The sequence below is a fragment of the Anoplopoma fimbria genome, chromosome 23 (assembly GCF_027596085.1).
Source record: "Anoplopoma fimbria isolate UVic2021 breed Golden Eagle Sablefish chromosome 23, Afim_UVic_2022, whole genome shotgun sequence".
NCBI classification, from domain to species: Eukaryota; Metazoa; Chordata; class Actinopteri; order Perciformes; family Anoplopomatidae; genus Anoplopoma; species Anoplopoma fimbria.
The window spans coordinates 6,240,028-6,265,369 of NC_072471.1; the positions used below are offsets into that span (position 1 = coordinate 6,240,028).

Below are 25,342 nucleotides of genomic sequence, written 5' to 3' on the forward strand. Positions count from 1 at the left end.
TATACCAAAAAAACAAAATATCCCATGCCCCCTCCAAAGTCAACAAAGGGAGTTGGCAGAGGGAAATGGCCGTTTAATGGACAGTTTATACATAACAGTTTTTACTGGAACATCCCTAATAAAACTGTTTCTTCTCTTTTTTTTAATATCCCTCTGCCATCTTCCCTTGTTGACTTTGGAGGGGGACATGGACCATAATGTGTTTTTTGTGATTTAAAAAAAAAACCAAAAAAAAAAAAAAAAAAAAAAAAAAAACCCACCAAAACCTCCATTTCCCACCACAGTGAGGAGCTTCCCTAGCCAGTCCTGCCTCTTAACGTGGAGTTTCTCTTTCCTCTGTAAAAGTAATTCCTATTTAAAATGACCTTTTTTTTACTAATCTCATAACTCTAAATGCTATCAAACAACAAAAAATATGCAAAAGCTGGAACATTCTTATATTCGGAGTCGTTCGAGTGCCTTTTTATGCATCTCCGTACTCGTCGACCACCTATCTCCTTATACGTTTTGATAAGCCACTACACGGTCTACAGTGAACGACTCCAAATTGAACTTCAGAAACATTACCATCTCATTGTCTCTCTCACTTGAGCTCCCTTGTAGTACTTGCACTTGTAGGCTCTAGAGAGGCATTTTGGTTAATTTAATCAGGCCCTCTTTTTCTGTACTTGTCCTTTTTTTTATTTTTTTTTTTTATTCTAGCTCAGAGTTGCCCAACAGATTTGTTGGTCATGTACAAGTTGCTGTTTAATGTGCCATCGCTTGCATTTGAACAGAGGCATTCAGCCAAGTTATTAAAGCTCTTTAACACCAACAGGACTTCAGTGTCTGGCTAATAAGTGCACATTGCTCCGCATAACTGCTCTCCCGATGTTGTGTTCGACATTGTCATCATCGTAACCTCCCTATGTCTCCTTGTGTCAGCAGGACAGATAAATTACTGGACCCTGTAAAAATAATTATGACAGGGAATTGTTGTGCTGACCGAGCAGCCCTGTGCTATATATATATATATTTTTTTTTTAAGTGCATTTTGTACTTTTAAACCCCCACTGAACATAACCGGCTAAATTGATCCCCATTCTATGTGCAGCAATAACTTGGGAGTAGTTTCCTGGAGGAGGTGTTCAATAATTAATTAACTTTAATAACAAGAAAAAGCAATATATGCCACACCCTACCTCTCCAACTGGAGATTTCACCACATCTCACTCATTAAAAAGCTGTCCCAGTGACCCAGCACAGGCCGTGGCTGGCTTCACGTTTGACCACGATTTGTGCTGTGTCACGCGTATGTGCACCGTGAAGCCCCCTTCTCTAAACTCTCCCTTATTAGTGCCACCCTGTCAGTGGTTGAAGTCACGGCGATTATATGCAGCTGCGACTCCTCCCCTCTCCCGAGCATTTCCAATAGGACACACACACACACACACACACACACACACACACACACACACACACACACACACACACACACACACACACACACACACACACACACACACACACACACACACAGGGTTTTTGCCAGCCAGTGCCTGTAGGCGTGTGTGTGTGTGTATGAGCACGCACATGCACCAGTTGTTTGGCTAGGCTAATGTAATGAGCATTCTAAAGGACCAAAATAGCATATCCTTTTCCTTCTTTTTTCCTTTTCCCCGGTGTGCTACACGCCCACACACAGCTGTACACGCCCACAGAAGCCCCCCCCCACACACACACACACAGAACTACACACTCCCATACGTCAGCATCCCTTTAGCTTGGAGGTAAAGGTTTGCTGAAAGGGATTATGTACATTGAGTGGGATGCAGTCACAAATAGAGCAGAGATAGGTTTATAAACATATATATATATATAGTGTAGCAGATGAACAGGGGTGGGTGGGAGGAGAGTGGATAAAGCACTTGACTCACCTCGTACCTCTTAAGGTTGCATAATGAGGTGCTCTCATGTCTCTTTCCTTTTTTTTTTTTCTTTTCTTTTTTTTTTTTTTTTTTCTGAACCAAGTTAGGCCGCACATCCCACTCACTGCAGGAGCTGAAAATGTGTTTGTGTGAACGGCAGAATGTTTGGTTCTGTTGTCTCCCACTCAAGGGGCTATTTTGGACCGGAGTGGGTGGAGTTCAGGTGGCGCATCTCATGGCTAAAGCAGATACCCTTTACTTAAATCGTGTGTTTGAGTCCCAATGGTGACGCGCGGTGCATGATGGTCCATCTCTTCTGTCACCGCCCATCGTCTCCTTGAAATTAGAGAATGCTGCTTATTTTTTTTTGTTTGTATTCAGCCTTTCCCTTTGAACACACACACACACACCACCACACACACACACACACACACACACACACACACACACACACACACACAGTGACTGATTTGTTGTGCCTACTTGCTCATGCCTGGAGTAGGCACATATTAAATTATTTTGTTTTTAAATCGTTTATGAATCTGCCACTGCATCACCAGCCCTGTCTTGAATACACATGATTTAGCTCCTCTTGCAATTTTTTGGCGCAGGCACCACAATAAGCTAGTGAGTCACCCTTGCAGGAAAAAGATGGAGGCAGGAGGGGAGGGAATTCTTTTTAGATTTGCACGAGAGGACTTCATTAGGCCAGACAACGATTTTAAGATATCCGTGAAAAAGCCCAAGAGATGCTGGGCGTCAATTGATCCATTTAGTCTGTCTTCTATCAGTTGTTTTTTTTGGATGCTGTATTCAGGATGATTTAGTCACACTGTATCAACTATTTTCAATGTCTTATTTTTGGAATAACATCCACAAATTAGTTTTTTCTATACATATTTAAAACATCAGATATCAAAAAAGTGTTCACAGGATTATATATGGTGTTACTCTGTATCAACGTGTATGTTCTATTTTTTTAATAACTTGAAATAACATCCACAATGTTGGTCTTTGATACATATGAAGTGCATCAGCTATCAAAAAGTGTTCAAAGGATTATAGATGGTGTCTTCACAGAATTATGTTTATAAAAATATGAGTACCACATTTTTAGATTTGGCTCAGTGAATTATCTTAGAAGAAAGTGGCAAAGTTCACAAAAAGGTTATTGCTTCATGTATTTTCTAAGCTCATTTCTCTCTCTCTTTTTGTCCATCAGGAGACCCAGAAAGCCAAGCAGTTTTTGCCCTTCCTGCAGAGGGCCGGCCGGTCAGAAGCCGTGGTGGAGTACGTCTTCAGCGGATCCCGCCTCAAGCTGTACATGCCCAAAGAAACCTGCCTCATCACGTTCCTCCTTGCCGGTGGGTAGAGCTCTTTCTTTGCCCAGTGAGAAGGTCACTTCCTTCAGTGCCCTCTAGCCCACTCACTCTGTCTTTACAACCATTTGAAAGTTCATTGGCATATCATTTAGTAAAAAAAAAAAGTGTGTTCATCCGAGCTAATACATCCACACTGAGGCTTCTGCCAAATCCGATATCGGAGTTCAAGCTGCCCCCACACCTCTCAGCAGGCAACCCTGACGGGGCGAGGAGTACAATGCACCATCACAGTCCACCGTCTTTCAAAACAACAGGGTTGGCGTGAAGCGTGTGTCACCTTTGACCTCACCTTTCCCCTCTCTGGCTCATCTTCATGAGAAACCGACCACCTTGTGTTTTACACTCCAGTAGATGGGCAGGTAGTGTCAGGTTTATAAAGCTGTTTGACCTTGGTGTTACTATCCTACATTTCCTACAGTGAAGGTGTACCTTTTGGCTCTCAACAACAGTTAGTTTATCCTTCGTACCTGAGCTCGTTTTTTGCTTGTGTGCTGCCTGATGAGAGGTATAGAGGCCGCATATGAATTGTAAAGAATAGGATAAAATAAAAATAAAATAGGATTATTTTGATATTTCCCTCTAGAAGAGTAAGTAGTAATTAATAGATAAAGAAAATGATAATAAAAAAAACAATATTTTAGCATTTTCTACCCATTTTTCATCGGAGAAAATAACATTAGTTCAGAGCAAGATGTAGATGCTGTGATATACAGACTGTTTGATAGGAGGTCTAGTCATTTATTCCAGCGCCTCAACCGCCTTGACAGTTTGCGCTAGTAATAAAAACACTGAGACTGTATCTCTGGCAGCCAACGATGATTTGCACAGCCTTTTCGGATCATGGGAATGGTGAGAATGCTTATCCCTTCCACAACGAATGATGCTCTTTTGTTATGGTCGCAATAAAAATCCGTTTCAATCCATCTCCATTTCAGTCATACATTTTTTTCCCAGCCATACATTTCCTCTCAATTTCCAGTAGGACAAACCCAATATATTTCTGACACTCAGTTTAATTACGCGTGGCTGAATCGTCGATGCATTAATTAATTTAGTAATTCGCTTCTGATTGTCTTTGCTATCCACTGATGGTTTGCGTAATTGCATTTTTTTTAATTTTTTTTATTTTTTTTGCCTACTGCTGCTACAAGATTTCGTATTGACATGACCCCCAGCCAATAAGCAGTCTGCAATATAGAACCCTGGGAGATTTTTTGCACTTTTATTGCGTTTGACAATTTCCCACTTAATGGGAGTGCTTAGTGAAAATGTCAGGTGTGTGTATGCGGGGTGTTTACATAGGCAATCTACTTATGGAGGCATTTTATTAAATCAAAGGTTATTAGAAAAAAAATAAAATCACAAGAAGCACATTAGAGCTGATCGCCCCTGAGCTTATTTGATTAAACTCCTCCCCAGAAGAAAAGGTTCATCTGCTGAAAATGAGTCGACACGTATCGTCTCTTTAACACACACATAAGGCTGGATTAGCCCTGATTGGTGCAAACGATTCCCTTTCCTATTTTGTTTTTATTTTAACCTCCACTCAGTGTCACTTGTGTGACTTCCTTTAAGGTGTGCGAGTTATTTCTCTCTGTCATCTCATCGTCACCTTTATTCGTCCTCTCATGAGATCTTTTATGAGAAAAAATATTATGTCTGGTGGGTCATGGCCTCAGTGTTCCTGTGCATGTATGTTGCTGTATGCATGTCTTTTTCTTTATCTGATAACTGATGTGAAGCCATACATGAAATGAAGGCAGGCCGCTCATTACCTCTCCACCTCTAATCTCCAAAGCGCCTCCTATCTCCTTCCACTTTCCTGTCAAAGTTATCTTTCCTGTGTTTTATTCACCCATCTGTACCATAGGCTGTGTTGTGAAATGACACATAGTTTAATAAATTGGCTGCCCTGAGCCTCTTATGTTTATCTGTGTATGAAACAACGGACGACCTTTTGTCTCTCTTTAAGCTATCACATATCCCAGTCACATGAGTTGTTCTGAGAGCAGATCTCAGCTGTGCGTTTCACATTTTCAAACTTAAATAAGCCTCTCATCCTAGCCGTATTTAATCCTACTCAGTTTCTTCATGTTGGGATATAGTGATGTACGTATTGAAGAGAATACAAAAAAAATATTGTTCAAAAGTTTCAATTGAGAGAATGGAAAGTGTCTACTCAACTCTTCTCTTGCATTATGCATGGGTATATACAATGCCTTTAAGCGTAGGTATGACCCTAACACTTTTACAAGTACCACAGTTGTTCATAATTACCACTTTCATTTTATATTAAAGGTCGTGAGCTGAGCTCCGTTATTGTTCGTTGCTTCGAGTAAATAAATAATAACTGAATATATTCAATGGATGCTGCTGTCAAAACAGGTCCTGCATTAGTCATCTGTTTCATTAGCCCTGTTGTCTTCACACTGCATTCATCATGTCCAAAATTCTTATTCTTTAACAAAGTCGTGGGAGGCCATTGAACAAACTGTTGACCGTACAGTTGCAAATGAAATGATCCCAAGGCAGTAAGTGATGTAACACGGCAAGTCAAAATTATAATACCAAACACACAGAACATTGATCTTTTTGAATATGAACTACCAGCTTGCTGATAGCCGACGGCGTCTTTTCTCCCTGTTTGAGCCACAATATTGGTCCTGATTTAATACAGAGCCCCATTTATTGTTTCCAGTAAAGCACCTGAAAGCCTCAGTATCTTCTTAACACATCGTCTCCTCCCTTTTCAAGAGTTTTCATTCCTTGATGGATAAAGACAGTGCTTTAAGAAAAAAAAAAAATATGTGGAAGGGGTGAGGAAACAAAGGGTAGTGAGGGGGAAAAAAACAAAAAACCTTGATTCAAAGAGGGCTGGAGGTGAGCTTCAGGAGATGAAGGGGAAGTTCCCTTTCCTCTCTCCCCCCATTTCACCTTAACTTTCTTCTCCTGCTGGCCAGCATTGGTGTTCCTTCCGTATACAAGTTTGATAAAGGGTAAAGGAGTCATCCTGTATCCGAAAAAAAGGGAAAAGAAGGGCTTCTACACAGGAAAGGGATCTGAGAATATTGTGATGGGTGCGGCGGGATGAAGGAGACAGATGATGAAAGGAGGAAGAGGTGAAGTAAGAGCTGTAGAGGCAGAAAGGACAGGGGGAGGGGGTTAAGAGAAAAGGTAAAGGGGCTGGAATACAAGTACAATTGATGTGGAGTACGTGGGTGTAAAGGCATGTGGAAGCTAAGGGAGCCCAAAGCAGTGAAAAGGCCATAATGGTTTACTAGCTTCAATAGCGTTAGAGGTTTCCAACCGAGGCCACGGCAGGTGAAGCGTACTTTTTACAAAGTTACTCAGAAAAAGGTATGTCGAGCAGCGGTCTGTCAAAAACGATGGAGCAGCCATCACTCGGACACAAAGATTTACAGTGTCAGCAAAAAAAGCATGAGCCATCCCAGTGTGTGGCTCGGTGCCATTTGTCCGAGTTTTGATATGCGTGTGTGTGTGTGTGTCGGTACACTTCCTGCAGTGTGTGTGAGTGCAGGAGATGAAGCGATGGGTGGAGAAGTGGAGCAGAAAATCTGTAGACTTGTTCCCTAAAAATGTCAAAAAAAGTTTAGCATAGTAGTCAGTCAGTCGGTAAAAAGTCTGCAAATACAATGTTGTTGTGCTCTTCTGTGACCTCCACATACAAGTGTTCTTGGGTGGGACAGCAGCACCGCATCTCATCTGAGATTCATCAGAGGCCCATTTTAAGGTCTGCCACATATTAAAGTTGCTGGTAATAAGGTATTAATCACACTTTATCATTTACTTTACTACGCTATAAGCTGTGATCTTGAACATAAAGATGGAGGCTACGAGCTGCATCTGCCGACAACAAATCAATCATCCACTACAGCTGCTGCGCACGTACTTACAAATAATACTTAAGCTTAATAAATAACAATCTTCGCTTGCTCTGCGTGAGAAATAATAAAATGTAAATTTCATTAATAGCTGATTGTGCTTCGGTCTAGTGAAGGTGACATCTGATTTGTTCTTCAGTGTATTGGAGCAAGAAAACAAAACATTTTTATTAAGTGACTTGTAGCCCAAGTAAAGAAAAAAGTTAAAAGAAGTTCCTCTCAAAGTTTAAATAAAATAACTCGGGGAAGGCAAGGTAGGGGGGTATTCATACAGGGAAGGACGGGGACGATTAATAATATGGCCAACCAAATTTAAATGGAATGTCGCTCGCAATCCTCGCCGTGCTTTTAAGGTCTTTGTTTGTTTGCCCGTCGCGGTGTTAATTATGTCCTGTCAACAGCGTGTCAAAAATCAGGAATTAGTAACTTAATAACATTTTTTTTTAAAAAGATAGACACTAATGAGATTCATGCAGAGCCCACTGTGTCCTGCAAGTATCCATTTATACCTGCAGACATGCCAAGGTGAGTGCTCGACGCAGCTGGCAGGTTAAGAGCAGGAAAGTCTTTGGGTGCTTTTGATTTTTATTTAATTTTCAGAGCATTTTCCCTACTTTAGTCTTGCTAGAAGAGGAGAACAGGTGGTGGGTGGGCAGAGGCTTAAAGGGTATCCATTATGTTTAGAAATGTAACACAAATTGCATGCTTGAGAAGGAGAATGTGGACGAAAGACGGGGTTTTAATGAAGAAGACAATTGTTGAGTCAATGCAGACGGAGAAACTGCAGAAGTATTGGGCGGGGGTGATACAAACCCAGAGCATTAATAACTGAAAACGTTTGATAGCTTGTCATCTTCTAGGAGATGGGTTTCAGAATTCCAAAACAAAACAACTTGATTCTTTAATCTGCTCATCCGGTTGTGTTCTCTTTTGTTAGTCATTGCTAACTCTGTTTTCAGTTCTGTCACCAAAATCCTGACACACATTTCAAAATAAGAGCTCTGACCTCCACGTCTGGCACACCAAATGATGGATGTGGTGTAAAGGGGGGTTGGCATGTGGGAATGCGCTTCACATGCTATACACCAGCATCCTGCGTGTGTGTGTTTGCTTATGCGTGTCGTGGGATGTCAGTAGGGATACGTATGGTTATGTCTTGTTTGTCTTGTTTGTCTTGGAGATTAGATAAGATGGATATCCTGCAGTTTGACCCAGATGTTTATCCAGGTGTCAGGCCTGAGTTATGGATCATGGTGCAGGTTGAAATTGGCTGTGCTAAGTGACTCCCTGGCTTGGTTTAAATGCTGCAGAGAGGCGACTGCAGTAAATGTGTGGATGTGTGTGAGTCATAGATATGAAGTACAGTTAGTAAAGATCTTTTTAGGAGAGTTTGCCTGCAGATGTGGATTTATGTCCCAGACTTATTTTATTGGACTCCATATAACGGATTATTACATTCATTTTTGATTAATAATCCTATTATTTTTTTCTTTGTAATGTATTTTGTGATGTTTTTTGCTTTTGGCTGGATTAACAATTGTTCCCTATGTGTTCCCTGAAAGGCACTTTTAAATCATTACGCTACAAAATTAAAACATGACTTCTGTGTATTACATTCCCAGGAAGTCACGATTCCTTCACTTTTTTTCCCCGCGCGTTCTATTCGCATGGTTGACTGCACTTATTGAAAGTCACTCTGCATAAAAGCTTCAGCTAAATTGATGTAATGTAATGTGGTCTTTTCCTTGGATTATGTCAGAAAAACACAGTTCCAGCTCTTATCGGGGCTCTGGCCAACACGCCTCCCTCTCTGCAATTACTTCTTACGCCCATTTTTTTGCAAAGCGTGTGCACTATTTACCCTCCCATTGTCTTTCCTCTCTTTTTTTCTTTTCCTTTAGTCTGCATTCCTCATCTGCCCTCTTCTCTTTATTCTGGCACTGTTGTAGCCACAGTGTCCCACGTGGAAGCCCTGTCCTGGTCCACTTCTATAAATACTTTCAGATGATCTTGGCCATCAGTGTGTCCTCCTCCTCCTCCTCCTCCTCCTCCTCCTCCTCCTCCTCTTCTCTGCTCTTCAGGACGCTTCTTTATTGTATTTTATTAAATGTTTGAATATAGTAGGATACCTCATAAAATACAAACAAAAGACAATATTCAACCATAGAGTACAGACACATTTTCTGTCAAATCAGTTTGTTTTTGTGAGGCTTGCATATTTACCCTTTTTTTTTTTTTTTTTATTCACTCTTTTGTATAATTTTTTTAATTTATTTTTATAGCTCCTAGTCATTTTTAAGAACAATGAATCATTTGATCACAGTTTTGCTGCAGTGAAAAGATGCAAATGGTTTGGTGCAAAACTACAATGTGCATGTCTGATTGTTTTTAATGCTCCCTGCTTGAAACTGAAGACATTATGTCTTAGAAAAAGTCCACTCAACAGTTCTTCATTTTGGTGCTGACTGTCCTGTGGCCTCATTTCGCCTCATTCCTGGGTCAATTTCCTCTTTTCTGCCAGCGTGAATACGCTGATGTGTCCTGTTCTTGTTCTCATAAATGGGACAGACATGGTCAGAGGTTTCTTTAGGGAACAGAAAGTACCTAACAGGAAAAAAAGAATAATTCAAATGTTGCTTAGTTAACATATCTTAAAGTGGCCCTATTATACTTTTTCACTTTTTTCCCTCTTCTTTAGTGTGTTATATATAATTTTTGTACATGTAAAAGGTCCGTAGAGTGTAAAACCTGAAGTCCACACCTAAAAGGAGTTACCCTCCCCCCTCAGAAGCTCCTGAAACGGCTCCATTTAATTATCTCCTTCACCTCTGTAACTTTATGAGGTCACAATGTTACAGAAGTGACGTAAAACTCTTTACGGCTAGTTTGTCCCTCAAACAACAAAGGAGAGAGACGGAGCTGAAGCTCACATCTACCATGGTGTAGTGGTTACGAAAGCAGTCTGTCACCCAGGCGGCCCAGGTTCGAATCCTACTGTGACCCGTCATTCATTTGTCATGTCCCTGGGAAGAGTTTTTTGAAAGGTGAAACGTTGACCAATCACAACAGAGTGGGCTAGCTGACCAATCAGGGCAGACTTTGCTTTCTGGAGGGAGGAACAAGCGCTACATCGGAGCGTTTCAGAGAGAGGGTGAGAAGAGGTGCTGCAGGACAGCCAGGATGAGGAAAGACAAGGAGGATTATGGGCATTAACGCATGTAAACATGTTGTAACTGTAAGTTGAGATAAAAATATGCACCCTGAAAAATAGCACAATAGGGCCTGTTTAAAATACTTCCTTTGCTAGTATTAACAAAGATTTAGAAACCCTTTATTTTTACCATCACTGTCACATTGGAGCAGAAGCTCAGCAGCAGTGGAAACTCTCTTTATACGAATACATCATCAGTCAAAGGAAACCCAGGGGGAACATCTGGAGAACATGGCAAACTTGCATGGAATAGAATCCATTTTCCAAAGCCAGTTGTCTTGCTGTTAGGTGACCATGGCGCCTAACACTACTGATTTTACTTCTATACACATGCAGTACTACATATAGTACATCAAGTCCTAAGGGTATTGGAGACAAAAGAACGGAGTCTCACTTGAAGCTTGGTATGCGCCTGCAAAATAAGCTATACATGCAAAATGTATAGCTGTGTGTGTGTGAGGACTTTTGGACAAAACTTAAACTTTCTGTAAGGTTAAGATCAACACAGACTCTCTCTCTCTCTCTCTCTCTCTCTCTCTCTCTCTCTCTCTCTCTCTCTCTCTCTCTCTGCCTAAAGTCACATCTTCATCTTCAAACACAGAAATTCTCTCTTATGTGTATAGCTTTCTTGCATACGCCTCCTTTTATCACAGTATATTCTTTTAAACAGGGCGAACATGAAATGATACAGGCTCACAGCACCTTTTATACCCACTCATTCGTCTACCCCCCCACCTCTGCCCTGAAGCTCATCAATTCCTACCTGACTTCTGCAACAAAGCCGCTGGAAAAAAAAAATCTAGCAGAGCTGACGTCGGAGGGTCCCAAATAAGCAAAATTCCATTTATTTATTTTTTTCAGTTGAAACTGCTTATACAGAAGCACTTTATGCACTCAGGATTGACCCGCTTAGTGACCAATTATACATTGATCGCCGATGACCTAGTAATGCTGGTTAATCTGTGGACGTATCTTTTGTGAGATAGTGGGTTTTGACCTTGGCCTATTAAGACGGATTAGACAGATGCTTGATCAGTTGTTCGAAGCGCCTGGAAAAACTGAGGATACAATTCCAGTTACTTACAGATATTTATATTAACGCCCACAGTATTTCTGAATTTTCTCTTTTTTTTTTTGGGGGGGACAAATAAATCCAGTTATGTCTCCTGTTCTTTTAGGACTTATCTAACCACACAATGTTTAACTCAGGACATCGTGCTGTTCTTGTGATTTAGCTGCTGTGTTGACCTTTTTAACTCTTAATGCAATTGTGTTGTCTTTTGGCCAGGCATTGAGTGTCCACGCAGTTCCAGGAATATGCCCGGAGGGATCCAGGTGGCTGAGCCCTTCAGTGAAGAGGCCATGCTGTTCACCAAAGAGCTGGTGCTGCAACGGGAGGTAAGCAGTACAGCGGGTTTTATTTATTTTTTCTGCTCCCGGTTTGGTCAGTTCCTAGTGTGTTTTTTTTTTTTTTTTTTTTTTTATGCCCGTTTCCATGTTGCTAACTCTTGGGTGTTCTGCTGTTCTTTTGGCGCCCACATAGCTGCATTTTAATTTTCACACTCCTCGTCCAAGTTTAGTCTGCTTTGAGCACAAGCTCATTTTAATTCTTTTTTTTCAATATGTGAGAAGAATGATGTCTATTATACTTTTAGATAACAGTCACCACTAACCACAGAAGCTACTTTGGCTTGAAAAACAGTTTTCTATCAGGCCTTCTGGCTTTGTTTCTGTGCGATTGCCACATTGATCCAAGCCCATTTTCTTTTTTTGAGCAACACATTTTAAAAACTTCTTAAATTTCATTGTTTTATTTAAAAAAAAAAAAAAAAAAGAAAGTAAGAGCACAAAATAAGCAATTATACTCACATTTATTTTTTCAGTCAATTCGTCATTGATGCAACTAAACACAATATTTAGAAGACTTTATTTAAATTCATGTAGTAAATACAGTACAGAACATTTAGGACAGACATCCACATTTTTCCACCAGAGAAATCTACCCAACGGACAGTTTGACCTTTTGGTTTTGACGCCTGACATCAGAAACAGGCGGTACAACGATCGGTCCGCTCACTTTAACACGCTGATTAAACTGTTTACTCCCAAACGATCTGTATTACGACATTTAAAGCAATTGTACCTTTTGTAAATGCTGTGAAATCTCAACAAAGGTCCAGACAAAAGTTGCCACAATCAAGTAGACTTGCCCGCCAAACACACACACACACACACACACACACACACACACACACACACACATTCCTCCCCCCCCGCTTACTCCCCATTTATGGAAAGCTCACCTGATAGTGGATCAGTGCTCCTGGGCTTTAGAAAACCTCCACTGTGTGCCTGTTCATTCACATGCTAATAGGTTTTTATAAGAAGCAGTGAACGGACCAAAACCATAATGGAACTAGCTATAATCCTGCCGCCACTTATCCAGGCCACACACTCCCTCTCTTTTTTGCTAGCTTTAACTCCCCCCCCCCCCTCCATCCCTATCGCCATTTTAAAGGCCTTTTTTTTTTTTTTTTTTTTTTTTGCCGTAAGGTGGCTGACTCGCCCATGTCCTCTGGTGTTTTTTAGTGTCATGGAAATGTAGTTCTTGTCTAGCGTTGAAGGGTGGACCAGTGCTGGGGTGTCTGGTTTTGTGCGAGTGTTCGAACCAGTAGTGTAGATTGGATCTGCTGTGAAATAATTGATGCAAGCACCTGGGATTTTGATTGACACCCCCATGAGTCAGTGCAGTGCAGAAGTTTTCCAGCACTGACATGCTGGTATGAATTTTTATTATTCTCACGTATGCACATATATACGCACAAATGCATAATTAATCAGAGTTATTAGACTTGTACGCATGCTTGGTGAACACTTTTTTCTCCCCAATTCGCACACATATTCACATATTAAATGAAGTTATCATGCACATAACCATCTTCTATGCCGTCCACACTGTCGCACACACTTTCTCACACATTCTCTCCCTTGCCAGTCATCGGTGGTGTCAGCAAGTTTTTTTTCGCAGGTAGGTGGCAGCGAGCAGGCTTTGGCAGGACGGAGCCCTATAATAATGAGTCCTGAGCCCAGTGCGGGGGCCGGCTGGTTGGTTGGTTGGTTGGCTGGCTGGCTGGCTGGCTGCACTGACCTGCTGTTATGGGCTAATATGAACACAAACACACTCACTCTCAAACGATCACATTCAAACTAGGAAACAACACAGTTAAAGCTTTCACACATGAGAGCTGTCGCTTTTCCAAAAAAGAAAGGCAAAAAAAAAATCTACAAGAAAGTAACTGGTTGAAAATCCCTGTTAAGAATCCCTAGTTTAAAAAAAAGAGCATGAGAAAGGGGGGGGGGGGGGGGGGAGAGGAAAAGAAAACAAAATAAGTGACAGCTGGAAGAGATGAAAATGATGAGTGAAATGTTCTTCAATGCCCGACGCTGAAACAGGAGAGCGCTGCATGAGAGAGCGACTGGAGTGAAAAGGTTAGAGGAAGTGCACGAGCTCCAACGAGACGAGGAAGTAGCAGCGGAATAAAAAAAAAAAAAAAAAAAAAAAAGGCTTGATGTAGGACGGAGAGGAAGAAATGCTCTGTTCCCCCTTGATCCATCCTTGTCACCGTCTCCCCCCCTCTCCCCCTGTGCAGCAACAGCGACTGAAAACAGGTTATGAAGGTGTGTCACCCTTGAGCATGAATATGGATCGTTTGATTTCATTAGCATAAGATTCCCGTTGTTGATTTATCCCTGAATAGCATCTGATTGCGGAAGCAATTTTTATTTATTTTTTAAAAAGACGATCGTGGCCTCACGTGAATGCCGTTTGATTTTTGGGGGGTTTTTGGCAGCGTATTTATTTGCATTCATAAAAATAATTTTCTCTCGCTTTACGCCGCTCGACAGCCATTTTGAGTTCTGTAGGGCTTTCTCTTGATTAGATGACGTGTTGACTCACTGGTCCGTATTTCACCTCTCTGTAATTAGCTGGGTTTTTTTTGTCTCCTTTTTGAAAGTGAGTTTGGGTGCAGACATGAGCACGTTTTTTTTTTTTTTTTCTCTTTTCTTGCTTTTGTTCTGTTTTTTTTTTTCCCCGGGCTTTCACTAATAGCCTTTTCTCTCTCTCCGCTTTGTCTTTTTTCCACTCGTCTGCGCCTCCATCGACGTCTTTGGTGTCCAGTTTTAAATCTCTGACTGACATTTGCTCTTAGCTCTCGCTCTCTCTCTCTCTCTCTCTCTCTCTCTCTCTCTCTCTCTCTCTCTCCTCGCCTGCCATTTCGCCCCTTATCCCCTCCTTCCTCAATCTTTCTCTCTCTCTCTAAACTGCCACACAGCCGTGTCTTAATTTCTCCTGATGCAGATCCGCATAATTAATGTGGAGGGAGAGACCCCGGTTTCCGTCTCCTCTCTTTACCCCCCCCCCCACCCACCCACCACCTCCCCTCATTCCCCTCTGTGTCTCTCTGGTAATTTGCTGCCGTTTTTTTTTTAAAGATTTCTCTCACTTTCAAAAATCACTTTTTTGTGTTTATCTGCTCTGTCTTCTTTTATCCCCTCCCTTCCTTCCTTTTCTTCCTCTCTTTTTGCTGTCTTGTCTGCCCCCCTCTCTCTCTCTCTCTCTCTCTCTCTCTCTCCCTGCTCACGCTGCGTTGTGTTAATCTCTGACAGACAGTGCTACCGTTCCCAGTGTGGAACTGAAACAGCAGCGCAGAATTCTGAAAAAAAAATACAAAAAAATAAAAGAAAACACATTGGTAAACACCACTCCCCAGACATTTCCCTTTTTCTTTTTTGATGTCTTCCATTTAATTTCTCTCACCTCCCACCTTCCATTGACAAAAAAAAATAAATCCATTTAGAGTCTCAGCAACTGAGGCTCTCTGTTGATTTCTCTTTCTTTTTTTTTTTTTTTTTTTTTTTTTTGCTTTTGGGTGGCAACTTCAAACGCTCAGGCTAACCAGGAGGGAGGAAGACGGAAGAATTTTTACTGCATTGACGTTTATCTGGCATGAGTCAGCTGGAGACGGGACATAATTAGTGGTGTAGTGATAGTTCGTAAAATAAACGTCAGTGAAACAATATTTAAACGGTTCCCAACGCCTCATTAAGTCTCATTCCAAAATATGAGGGCTGCAATGTCAAAAATGTGATGCTGGCGTCAAAGTAAGACAAATCATACTTCAAAGACACAAGCTGCCTAAAGAATTGATGTTCTCGGAGTGGAAAAATTGTTATTTTTTTCTTCTTTCCGTTGTCGATATTTCCATGTCACATTTTGCAAATTCAGATACCAATTGCGTCGTCTCGTTTTGTTTGTGATAATTAACCTTTAGAGTAAAATGGTTTGGACTTACCAGCTCTGAAACTTTTTCTTTTTTTTTTTTCTTTTGAAATTTGCAATAACCGAGAATCACAGAACAGCTGATCGGAACCACTGTTGTATACATTTCCAGTGGTGGGAACAACCAGGCAGGAGAGGAATAAGAAAAGAGGGGGTGAATTAGAGATGGAGTGCTTGAGCAGGTACGAGAGCCCGGCTAAGTGGACGGCAATATGCAGTGAACTGATCCACCTACGTAAACCCGTCGGTCCTGTTGACCTCATCCAGTCTGGGTGGACCCTCATCTTCTGCACTGCCCCGACCGCCTACTCACTAACAATTTATTTAATTCACACGCAGAGATGCTCGCACAGCTTACATTCTCTCACTCACTTCTCTGCATGTAAAGACACACACGCACATACAGTATATGAAGAGAGCCTGTGTCTCTGTATGTTATGTTTCTATACATTTTCATACAATTTTTTTTTATTTAAAACCAAACTCTTTAATGTTACTAAGAATTTAATCCAACTTTTTTTATTTTTTTTTTACATTTGAGCCATAAAGAGCCATAAAAGATACAGCGGCTTGTTTTATGCCCTAGTGATGGATTGACCTACATTTAACTGCACATGAGGAAAAAGTGACAAATGGTATGCACTAGTCATTACTGTCTATATTCTGTTTAGGGGGAAATCATATTTTCAATCGATGCCTGAGCAGACATGGTGGAGTTACTTTTTTTTTTTAAAATTGATTGATAGTTTGTCGTGAATGTCATCCTTTGGAACAACAATTTAGAAAACACTTCATTTCCCCTCAGATTTCAGCTGCAGTCAGTTGAAAAGAGATGACATGGCAATGATTACAAATGTTAATTGCAGTAATCAGGCAAGAAAAAAATAAATGGAATTAGCTTTTTATCGTAATTGCCATAGTCCTACTAGCACAAACACAGACTCACTTACCTCTATCTCTGTGCAGAATGTCAGTTTCTATCGGTGTCGTGTGGCTCACGCGTTGCTCCCTCACTTCCCAAACATTGCCTGGACGTGCACCCACCTTGCCCCACCTTGTGTGTGTGTGTGTGTGTGTGTGTGTGTGTGTGTGTGTGTGCACACTGTGTGCGGCGGGGGCTGCCATAGGTGGGAGGTTGGCACAGGCTGGCTCCAGACCTGCGGGACGGCTTGGTCGTGGAGCGTTGATGAGTCACTGTGCTAAAGCCTGCCTCTACAGATCTTTAGAGCGCTCCCTGCTTTAATAACTGTTCTTGGTGAGCCTTTTAATTAAACGTTAATACATCCAGCACCTTTTGTAATATCGAGAGGATTTTGCTTTCTGTCCCCTGTGTGGTGGTTCTTTAAAGTTCCACTATCACAAGTATAAATAGGACGGGCTGGAACGGAATATGCAAATATTCATTCAATTTGTGGGTCATTTTTTTATTGTTAACCCACCATGATTAAAAAAAATAAATAAAATGCTACCCAAGCTCCAAAGCCCTTTTTAAAACTGGTATTCGGCACAGCTTGATAAATAAGCACGACGTGGAAATCGGATAATTGAAGTGTTCTCAGTTGTCTTTTCTTCCATCTGCCTCAGTGCACATCTGTGGTCAATGCAACTCCAATCAATTCATTTAGCATTCTTCACACACACACACACACACACACACACACACACACACACACACACACACACACACACACACACACACACACACACACACACACACACACACACACACACACACAGAGGCGCACAGAAAGCATCCTTCATGCAGTTGAGCCTCTTTTCTACGTCTTATTTTGCCTCTCGGGGCCGTAGGAGAGCATCGGATTTCTCCGCGGCGTCCATGCTCTCACATTGATTTCCGATCACGCTTGAATTATTTTGGCATGAAGCCGATTATACAAGTGCTGCTTTGACCATATCCCCCCCCCCCCCTCCCTCTTTTTCACACACTTGCCTCAAATTCTGTCGTTCATATTGGCCTGTTTTCCTTTTATCGACATCCATATGTGTGTGGTTGCCTTTTGCATCTATTTTTGACTCGTTTCTTTCATTCTCATATTTTTTTTTTTTGCGTAACCATGCAAAGATGTGTGTGTGTATGTAAGAGAGAGAGAGATGGAGATAGAGAATATGAGTACACATACTGAATAATGCATGGTGTGGTTTCCTGGTCAGCGAGACAGACATACGGTGGGGACGGTGAACGGGCCCTCGGGTCCTTTTTTTCCCTTCTCAACCACATACTGTAGTTAAACAAACCACGAGTGCAGAAGGCAGCTTCATAGCCACACATTACTGCTGCTTTATAGCTACAGACCGGATCTGTCCCCATCCATTCATATTTGCAGCAAGCCTGAACTACATCCAGACCAAAAATCTACACTTTTTACCCATCCTATAATAGCTAATTCTTCAAATGGTGTTACCAAAACTACCATAGTCTTGACCCGGATGGGGCTTTTAATGAGATCAACATTGCAGCAAAATGAATCCTCATTGGCGGATAAAAATGTATTTGCCATCATTAATTATTTTGATACAAACCCGAGAAACAAACTTTTAAATATTTGATCCATTTATCCATCTATCTGCTATCAAGGCCCTTCATCCATGAGTTAAAAAATTGAGCAAACAATGTTAGTTTGCAATTTAAATTGAGCTTATGTTTCTAATTTTAAAATGTGAACCGGAAACCCACCTTGTGAGCCTTATGCCACTAAAAGTTTAGTTTCTGTTATTGAGCTCTGACCATTAATTTCCGACGCTCGCACAAAAAAGCCCAAATCTACATCTCTGGCGCCTTAATTGGTGTCACGGTAAAAGTTTAGCGTCGTTTTTTTCCCCCAAATACCGCTCCGCTCGGTTTTGTGTGTATCAGTGTCCCAGTCGGGGGTGGAGGCCTTTTTTTGTTCCTTTTGGAGAAAAAATGGTGAATTACAGCCTGAAGGTGAACAGAGCGACCCACATAAATAGATTCACTCCATCGCAGTGACGGAGAGATAGATGGGCCCTGAATAGTGGAGATGGAGAGATGAGAGGAAGGGAGGGGGGGGAAACCTGCTCGCCGCTTTATCGCCCTGACTCATTTACGAGGGCGACCTTGTGCTTTAACGTGTATGTGTCTTTGTGTGTGTGCGCGTGTGTGTGTGATGGAATTGCGACTTCACCGTCCACCCTGATAAGCATACCCCTGGAAAACAGTGCAGAGACACAGGCACACTCTGTGCTTGGGGACCAGCCGAATCCTCTTAGCCCCCTTTTTTTTTTCTCTCTTTTCTCTCTACATGAAGGACACTGCAGCACTCTTCCACATCAATGAGGGCCAATAGTATAATGCTCTCTCTCACACACTTCACTGTACTGTCTCACACTATATCACTCACTGCATTCATCTCATTTTTAATTCTCTTTCTTTCTGCGTTTTTTCCCCCTTTTTTTTTTTTTTTTTTTTTTTTTGCTCTCTACTGTCTCCCCCCCCTAAACACGTTGTTCTACATTTCAGCTGCCTTTCTATTCGATTTTATTTTATTCTTATTTTATTTTTTTAAGGACAAGGCTTGCTGTTAGAGAGCATAATGATGGTATAGGGCATCAATATGTGCTCTCACAATTCCTTGACAAACAGATTTTCGGAAATTACGGTTGAACCGGAGGCCAGAAAACTGAATGTCTCATAATTGAAGCTGGAGAAGGAGAAAAAGACTTCTATTGTCTCTGCCGCAGCTTTGTTTGCCTTTTTGTTGGCCTTTGCTCGGTTATACTCGGGTCTTTTTAAAAAAAAAGAAAATAGCCAAACTACATATTGAATTTTGGTCCATCTGAGAATACTTCAGGCAGCAAGCCAGATAGCCAGTGGCTGTTTCAATAAACGTGCCATTACCTGTCTCATTATTTGGCTTCTGTACTTCTTTCTGGCTCTTCTTTTTCTCTCTCTGGAAGTCTATTGTGCTAATAAACTACCTTTTTGTTTGGAGTTCTCTCTTCACTTGGTCACTCTTGGCACAGTCCATTCTGTGAACGCCAGAGATTACAAATGGTGGGGAAGGGTTATGACAAAGACAGTTGATACGGATAATTAATATGTTGAATTGAGTGTTGGAATATCGACTGCGTTATTGAACGAGGCCACTGTAGTTGGGAACACTCAACAGCTCAATAGTTGGATAGACAGTTGGACTCATTTTAGTCTCGTTTTTTCTTTTTTTTTCTTTAGCAAACAAGGACTTTTGATAAATGCTTCTGGTTTTTGCATTAAGGTAAACTTTAAATCTAACATTTATCTTTGATAATTAAATATTTGATGCAGGAAAAAGTGAGATTTTGATAATTTATAAAAATGTTATATATACTTTACCTATGAGCATCATAAAGTGATAGAAGTGAGAGGTTGGAAAATGCCTCCGCTTTGAACAAAGTTTTTATTCCCTTAGCGCCGTCTTGTTACTCCTCCGTCGGTCAGCTCATTCTCCTTCCTCTCCTGTTCTGCCCCATGAGGCGTCTTCATTTTTATTACTTCTCTCTTTAATTTACTATTATCGTGGTTCTCGCCTTAGCATTCTTTTCACTTGACCGGCCATTTTATGTCCCTCACTAAATTAATGTTGGCATCCACACACCGGCACTTCAATTCTCCTTTTTTTTGTTTTTTTTTGTTTGGCCACCGTTGTCTTTCATTACCCCCCCGGACTTGCACCCTTTCACTGATTTTGTGTGCAGTTGTTACTTTCATTAACCTGAAAGTGTTCCCCTCCTTCAGCCTGACCCACAAGGAAAATAGTCAGAACGCACAGCTTCATGCACACGAACAACCACACAACTCTAAATCCCCCTGCTGCTTCGCCTTCTGAGCTGCTGGCCGGGATATTATTTTTTTTTTATCTAAACATGAATACTGCTCGACACTGTTACAAAAATGCTGTGCGATTGGCTTCAGAAGCAAAATTAATAGTCTGTTCAAATTAATTGGGAGCAAATAAATTCTTTTTTGAAGCTATTTTTTCTTACAAAAACAAGCTTAAAATAAATGTGTTTATTGACCTGCAGTGCTAGAATAAGACCACAATTTTTCCATTGCAGTCTAACTTCCAAAGTGCACACTACTAGACTTGGTATGCTGTCTGTCCTTCACCATATGTTAGTTGAATCTCCTGTCCAGGTCAATGGCTTTGGGCCTCTAAGCTTTATTGATGATTTTATTGATCCTATTCCCTTGATGATTGTGACATAAAAGTGCAACATATTGACATCTTTGACGGACAAAAAACACATTCATCTATCTTTATGTCTCCACCATACTTACATCAAATATATATATATAGGCAGATAGACGAAAAAAAAAAAAAAAAAGCCTTGTTGTCATGGCGGCCTGCATCCACTGTTTCTCCACTTGTAGCTTCTTACACCCTGGGACCTCTATAGGGAATTTGCGGAGGAATTATTTTCTCAGTCATCACTAACATACACGTGTGTGTGTCTGTGTGTGTCTGTGTGTGTGTCTGTGTGTGTCTGTGTGTGTCTGTTTGTGTGTGTGTACAGGCAAGCGCAGAGCAGATACCAGGCTTTCAGTCCTGCTAATGGTTCCCTTGACAACACAGCGGTTGCTACACATCGACATAGAGTTGGCTGTAGGGTTTAATAGCATTCCACAGAAAGACACACACACACACACACACACACACACACACACACACACACACACACACACACACACACACACACACACACACACTCACACTCGAACATTCACCCACTGAAGTCAGCTGTCATGATAAAAAAGAGCCGGTCAGTCTCCTACTCCCGGACCTCCACTGTTTCTCTGTGATGTCAGAATTCACATGTGGTCCAACACACCCATCCCTTCCATCTCTTCCATGTCTGCGCCTCCATGTTTCATGTCAGTCCGTTACATGCTCGCTTATTTAGTCGTCAATGTCTAGCCCCTGCTGCGTAGAGGGCACACCTACCTCGACCTCCCCATCTCCTCTTGTCTTGTCCTCCCCCCCCTCTCTGCTTTCACAAGACTCTCCTTTATCCGTGCGTGTGTGTGTGTGTGTGTGTGTGTGTGTACCTGGTGTGAGCAAGAACGTATCCTCAAAAGAAGTGAATGAATAAAGGCCAGTAGAGATTTGAAGCGGTAATCTGTTGGCAGCTTACCCCAGCACAACGTTCCTCACGCCTGCACCCCTTATTCCCATCTCGGCATCTCCTTCCATCTACCTTTTTTTCATTCCATTTTCTTTTATATCCCTTCACAACAAGAGAGAGGCTACCTCAGCGGCTGTGTCAGCGATCGGCATCTCTCTCCCCATCCCCCCCCTCCTCCACCTACACCTCTACCTCCTCCCTTCTTTTTCTATGTTTTCCCAGAGGAGAGTCAGGGGCATAAAAGGGAAGAACAAGCCTGGCAAAATCTTTAAAAAATAAATAAATAAAAAAAAACACAGGGATTCGGCTCTCAGCTCTGAATCCAAACAGATAAAGCTAATGGCAGAAGTGGGCGACAGGCAGGGGAGACTGTGTGTATGTGCAAGAGCATAGCTTCAATTGAGGCCAGCTATAGAAATGTAGTTTCTTTAAACCCTCCCCTTCACTGGCTGAATCTCTCTCTCTCTCTGAATGTGCAGGGGTGTATGCAGGGGAAGTTCCAAGAAAGGCTGGCCGGGGCCACTGCAGTTTCTTAAAAACGCTTTCTGTGCCAGCAGAATCTCTCTTAAAGTGATAGTGTTTTGCTGCTGTGTAAGTGTGTTCAGTTAGGCTTGTCTGAGAGGTGATCAATACTTCCCGAGGCCCTACACTACATTTCATTTTCTTCGGTAAGAGGCCGTATGTTAGCGTTCTACCCAGGATAAAACTTTCAACAACGACGGGTACGCTTTTGATAGCCTGTCATCTCTTCGCTTGATCTCATGGAAGCTGTAGATTTCAGGAGCTGCGTGTTTTTTTAAATTTTGTTTATTAGCGCCGTGACCCTCAGGTGTTTCCAATTAGCAAGTCTGACACACCCACGGACAGAACAAAGAAATGCTCGCTTCCGTTGTGCATTTTTTTCCCTTTTATTACTGCCTCCATATTGTTTTGTCTGCCACCGCATAGCAACTTTTTTTTGTTTTTTTTCTCTCCCACTTTTGGCTAAGAATTGACACCCAATCACACATGTATCTCCACACACACACATAATCACACACACACACACACACACACACACACACACACACACACACACACACACACACACACACACACACACACACACACACACACACAGTTATTATCTCCTGGAACAATACTAATAGATGCATGTACTGCTGTGAGCAAACAGTTTGTGGCTCGGCTGCCAACAGAGTGGGAGGGTGACCGCTTGCCAAGTCTCCTCTACCCCCAACCCTCCTCGGTTCCTCTCTCCTCTTCCAGTCATTAAACTTGAGCCACCTTTCCTCGTCCCCCATTTTCCTCCTTCTGCTTACTCTCAATACCCATCCCCACGAGCTGCAGCCACATTCTCCACTTCATAGTATCAAACTCTCACTAGAGTGGTAACTCTATGGGGTTTATGCTTCTCGTATCATCTTACTTGTGTTCCTTTCCTCTCACTTGTGGCACCAATCCCTCATGTTTACACTCTTACAGTAGATCTCCAGCTATGGCCCGCAACTTGGGTTTTGAAGTAATATTTTGCCGCATCAACAACAACAAACCTGTAATTGACGGACACACACGAGGCTGCTCGCCCGTACACGTCCTTTGATGTGTCTTGTCCCTCACTCCAGCTAATTAAACCAGAGAGTCGAGGGGGGGACGAAGCGGTACAACCACATGTCTAATTATCGGCTCCCCCGTTGGGCAGGTGCTCTTGTATCAGCCGGGCCGGCGAGGTCGCGCTCAGCTTGGGGCCTCACAGCAGCTCCGATTCCCATTTTGTTGGAAAGTTCTCGGTTCTGAAATGCCAAACGCTGCCCTGAAACAGTTATCACTCGTAGACCAATTCCACTTTTTTTTAAAAACAAGAATTAGTATGAAATATATCATCCCTGATGCCCAAACAACTACACACCATACTTGGCTTTAGACGTACTGGCAATTAACGTGGTGATAAAGGATAAATGTTTCTTTTTCTTTTCAATTTTTCTTTTTCTTTGGCTGCCTTAAGGCCTTCCCTGTATCTTTGCACAGTTTAAAAGTTCTCACTACATCGTATTTTTTTTTTAAATTTCTTTCTCTGTATATCATTTTGACCCAGTGCAGCTCTAGAGGATCTCGCAAAGTTAAAAAAGTTAAAGCTAAAAAGTGTTGTCTGACATTGAAAAGCAGCTACTAGATTAAAATGCTGTCTTTTTTATTTTATTTATTATTTTCTCTCCAGGATGGCATATGCTTTGATCATTATTTTTATGCGGAGGTGGCATAGTTAGACTGGCACAGGTTCACCTGCAGCGACTCCTACACACGCTCCGTCAAACAGACAGCATGCTCTAACACATCTGTATTTCAAGTGATCTTCCTCAGGGCTGAATCCCATCTGAAGACATGACCAAAAAAATAAAACCTACTTAGACATCGGACAGTTACACAAACTGCAGTGTGTATGCAAATGACCATGATTTTGAAACAAAATGCATCTCCTACGCCAAACGGACCACTTCACAGCACGGACTCTTCTTCTTCTCCTTTATGCTGAAGTCCAACTGAAATTTATTTCAAGTCAGAATTAAAGCAAAAATGGAACAAGCTAAATGTTTACAAACAGTCTTCCTGTTTCACTGCCGTCTTAGATCTGCCAGCAAAAAACCCTGCATCCTTCTTTATGTTGAGTAAGAACTGTATTTTACAAAAGCACTTTCGGAGACACCATTCAATTTAGGATCCATTAAAACTCTCGGCTTGGATCAGCGCCTGGACCCAGTCGTCTCATGAAAACAGCACAAGTTTATTTACTCTCTCTTTCTGTTCTAGGAGGATACTGGAGTTGCATCTGCATCTTATTCCACTTAGAACAAGTAATTAAACAAAGCCTGAACACTTTCCAAATGCCCTTATTAATAGATAATACTAACTTAAATTAGGGCAAAAAGGCCATTTCTTGTTTCTATTCATTTGTTTGATCTTTTAAAGAGCGCTGCTGACCCACCTGCACACACACACACACACACACACACACACGCACACGCAGTTTGCTGCAGCGGCTGAATAATTCTGCCACCGCCATGAGAACTGTGTCTCGGGCTCCATGGATGCTCTCCGCAGCAGCTCGTCGGAGGCCTTTTCATCTCCACGTTGCTTTCATGTGCAATTCTGAGCCTTCGCAGTGCACGTTTTTTTTTTTTTTTTTTTTTCTTCTCAGCAAAGTCTTTGACATTAGCACACCGCTTGTCATCTTGTAGTCGGCATCAGTGTAAATTCATGAGCCTACAGTTACTACAGAGCGGATCCTGAGCTCCCCCTTAATGTGTCAGAGAGGGGGGGGGGATTCTGATCTATTGCAATCACCTTTTCAATTCTCCTCTTGCTTTTTTTTCTCCTCATCCTCGCACCTTTTTCTTCCCTGTCTCCTTTTTTTTTTTTTTTTTTTTGCCCACTTCTCTCTTAACGCCTCCTTTTTCAATCTA

At 41.8% G+C, this 25,342-nt stretch overlaps 1 protein-coding gene across 1 annotated transcript in view; it reads left to right on the top strand.

Moving 5' to 3' along the window:
- snd1 (staphylococcal nuclease and tudor domain containing 1) overlaps positions 1 to 25,342 on the top strand; it is a 168,208-nt gene that overhangs the window by 41,890 nt on the left and 100,976 nt on the right. Inside the window, exons 16-17 of the mRNA XM_054624250.1 lie at positions 3,130 to 3,271; positions 11,691 to 11,800. Of these exons, the coding sequence (XP_054480225.1) occupies positions 3,130 to 3,271; positions 11,691 to 11,800 (252 nt within the window). The remainder of the gene's footprint in view (positions 1 to 3,129; positions 3,272 to 11,690; positions 11,801 to 25,342) is intronic.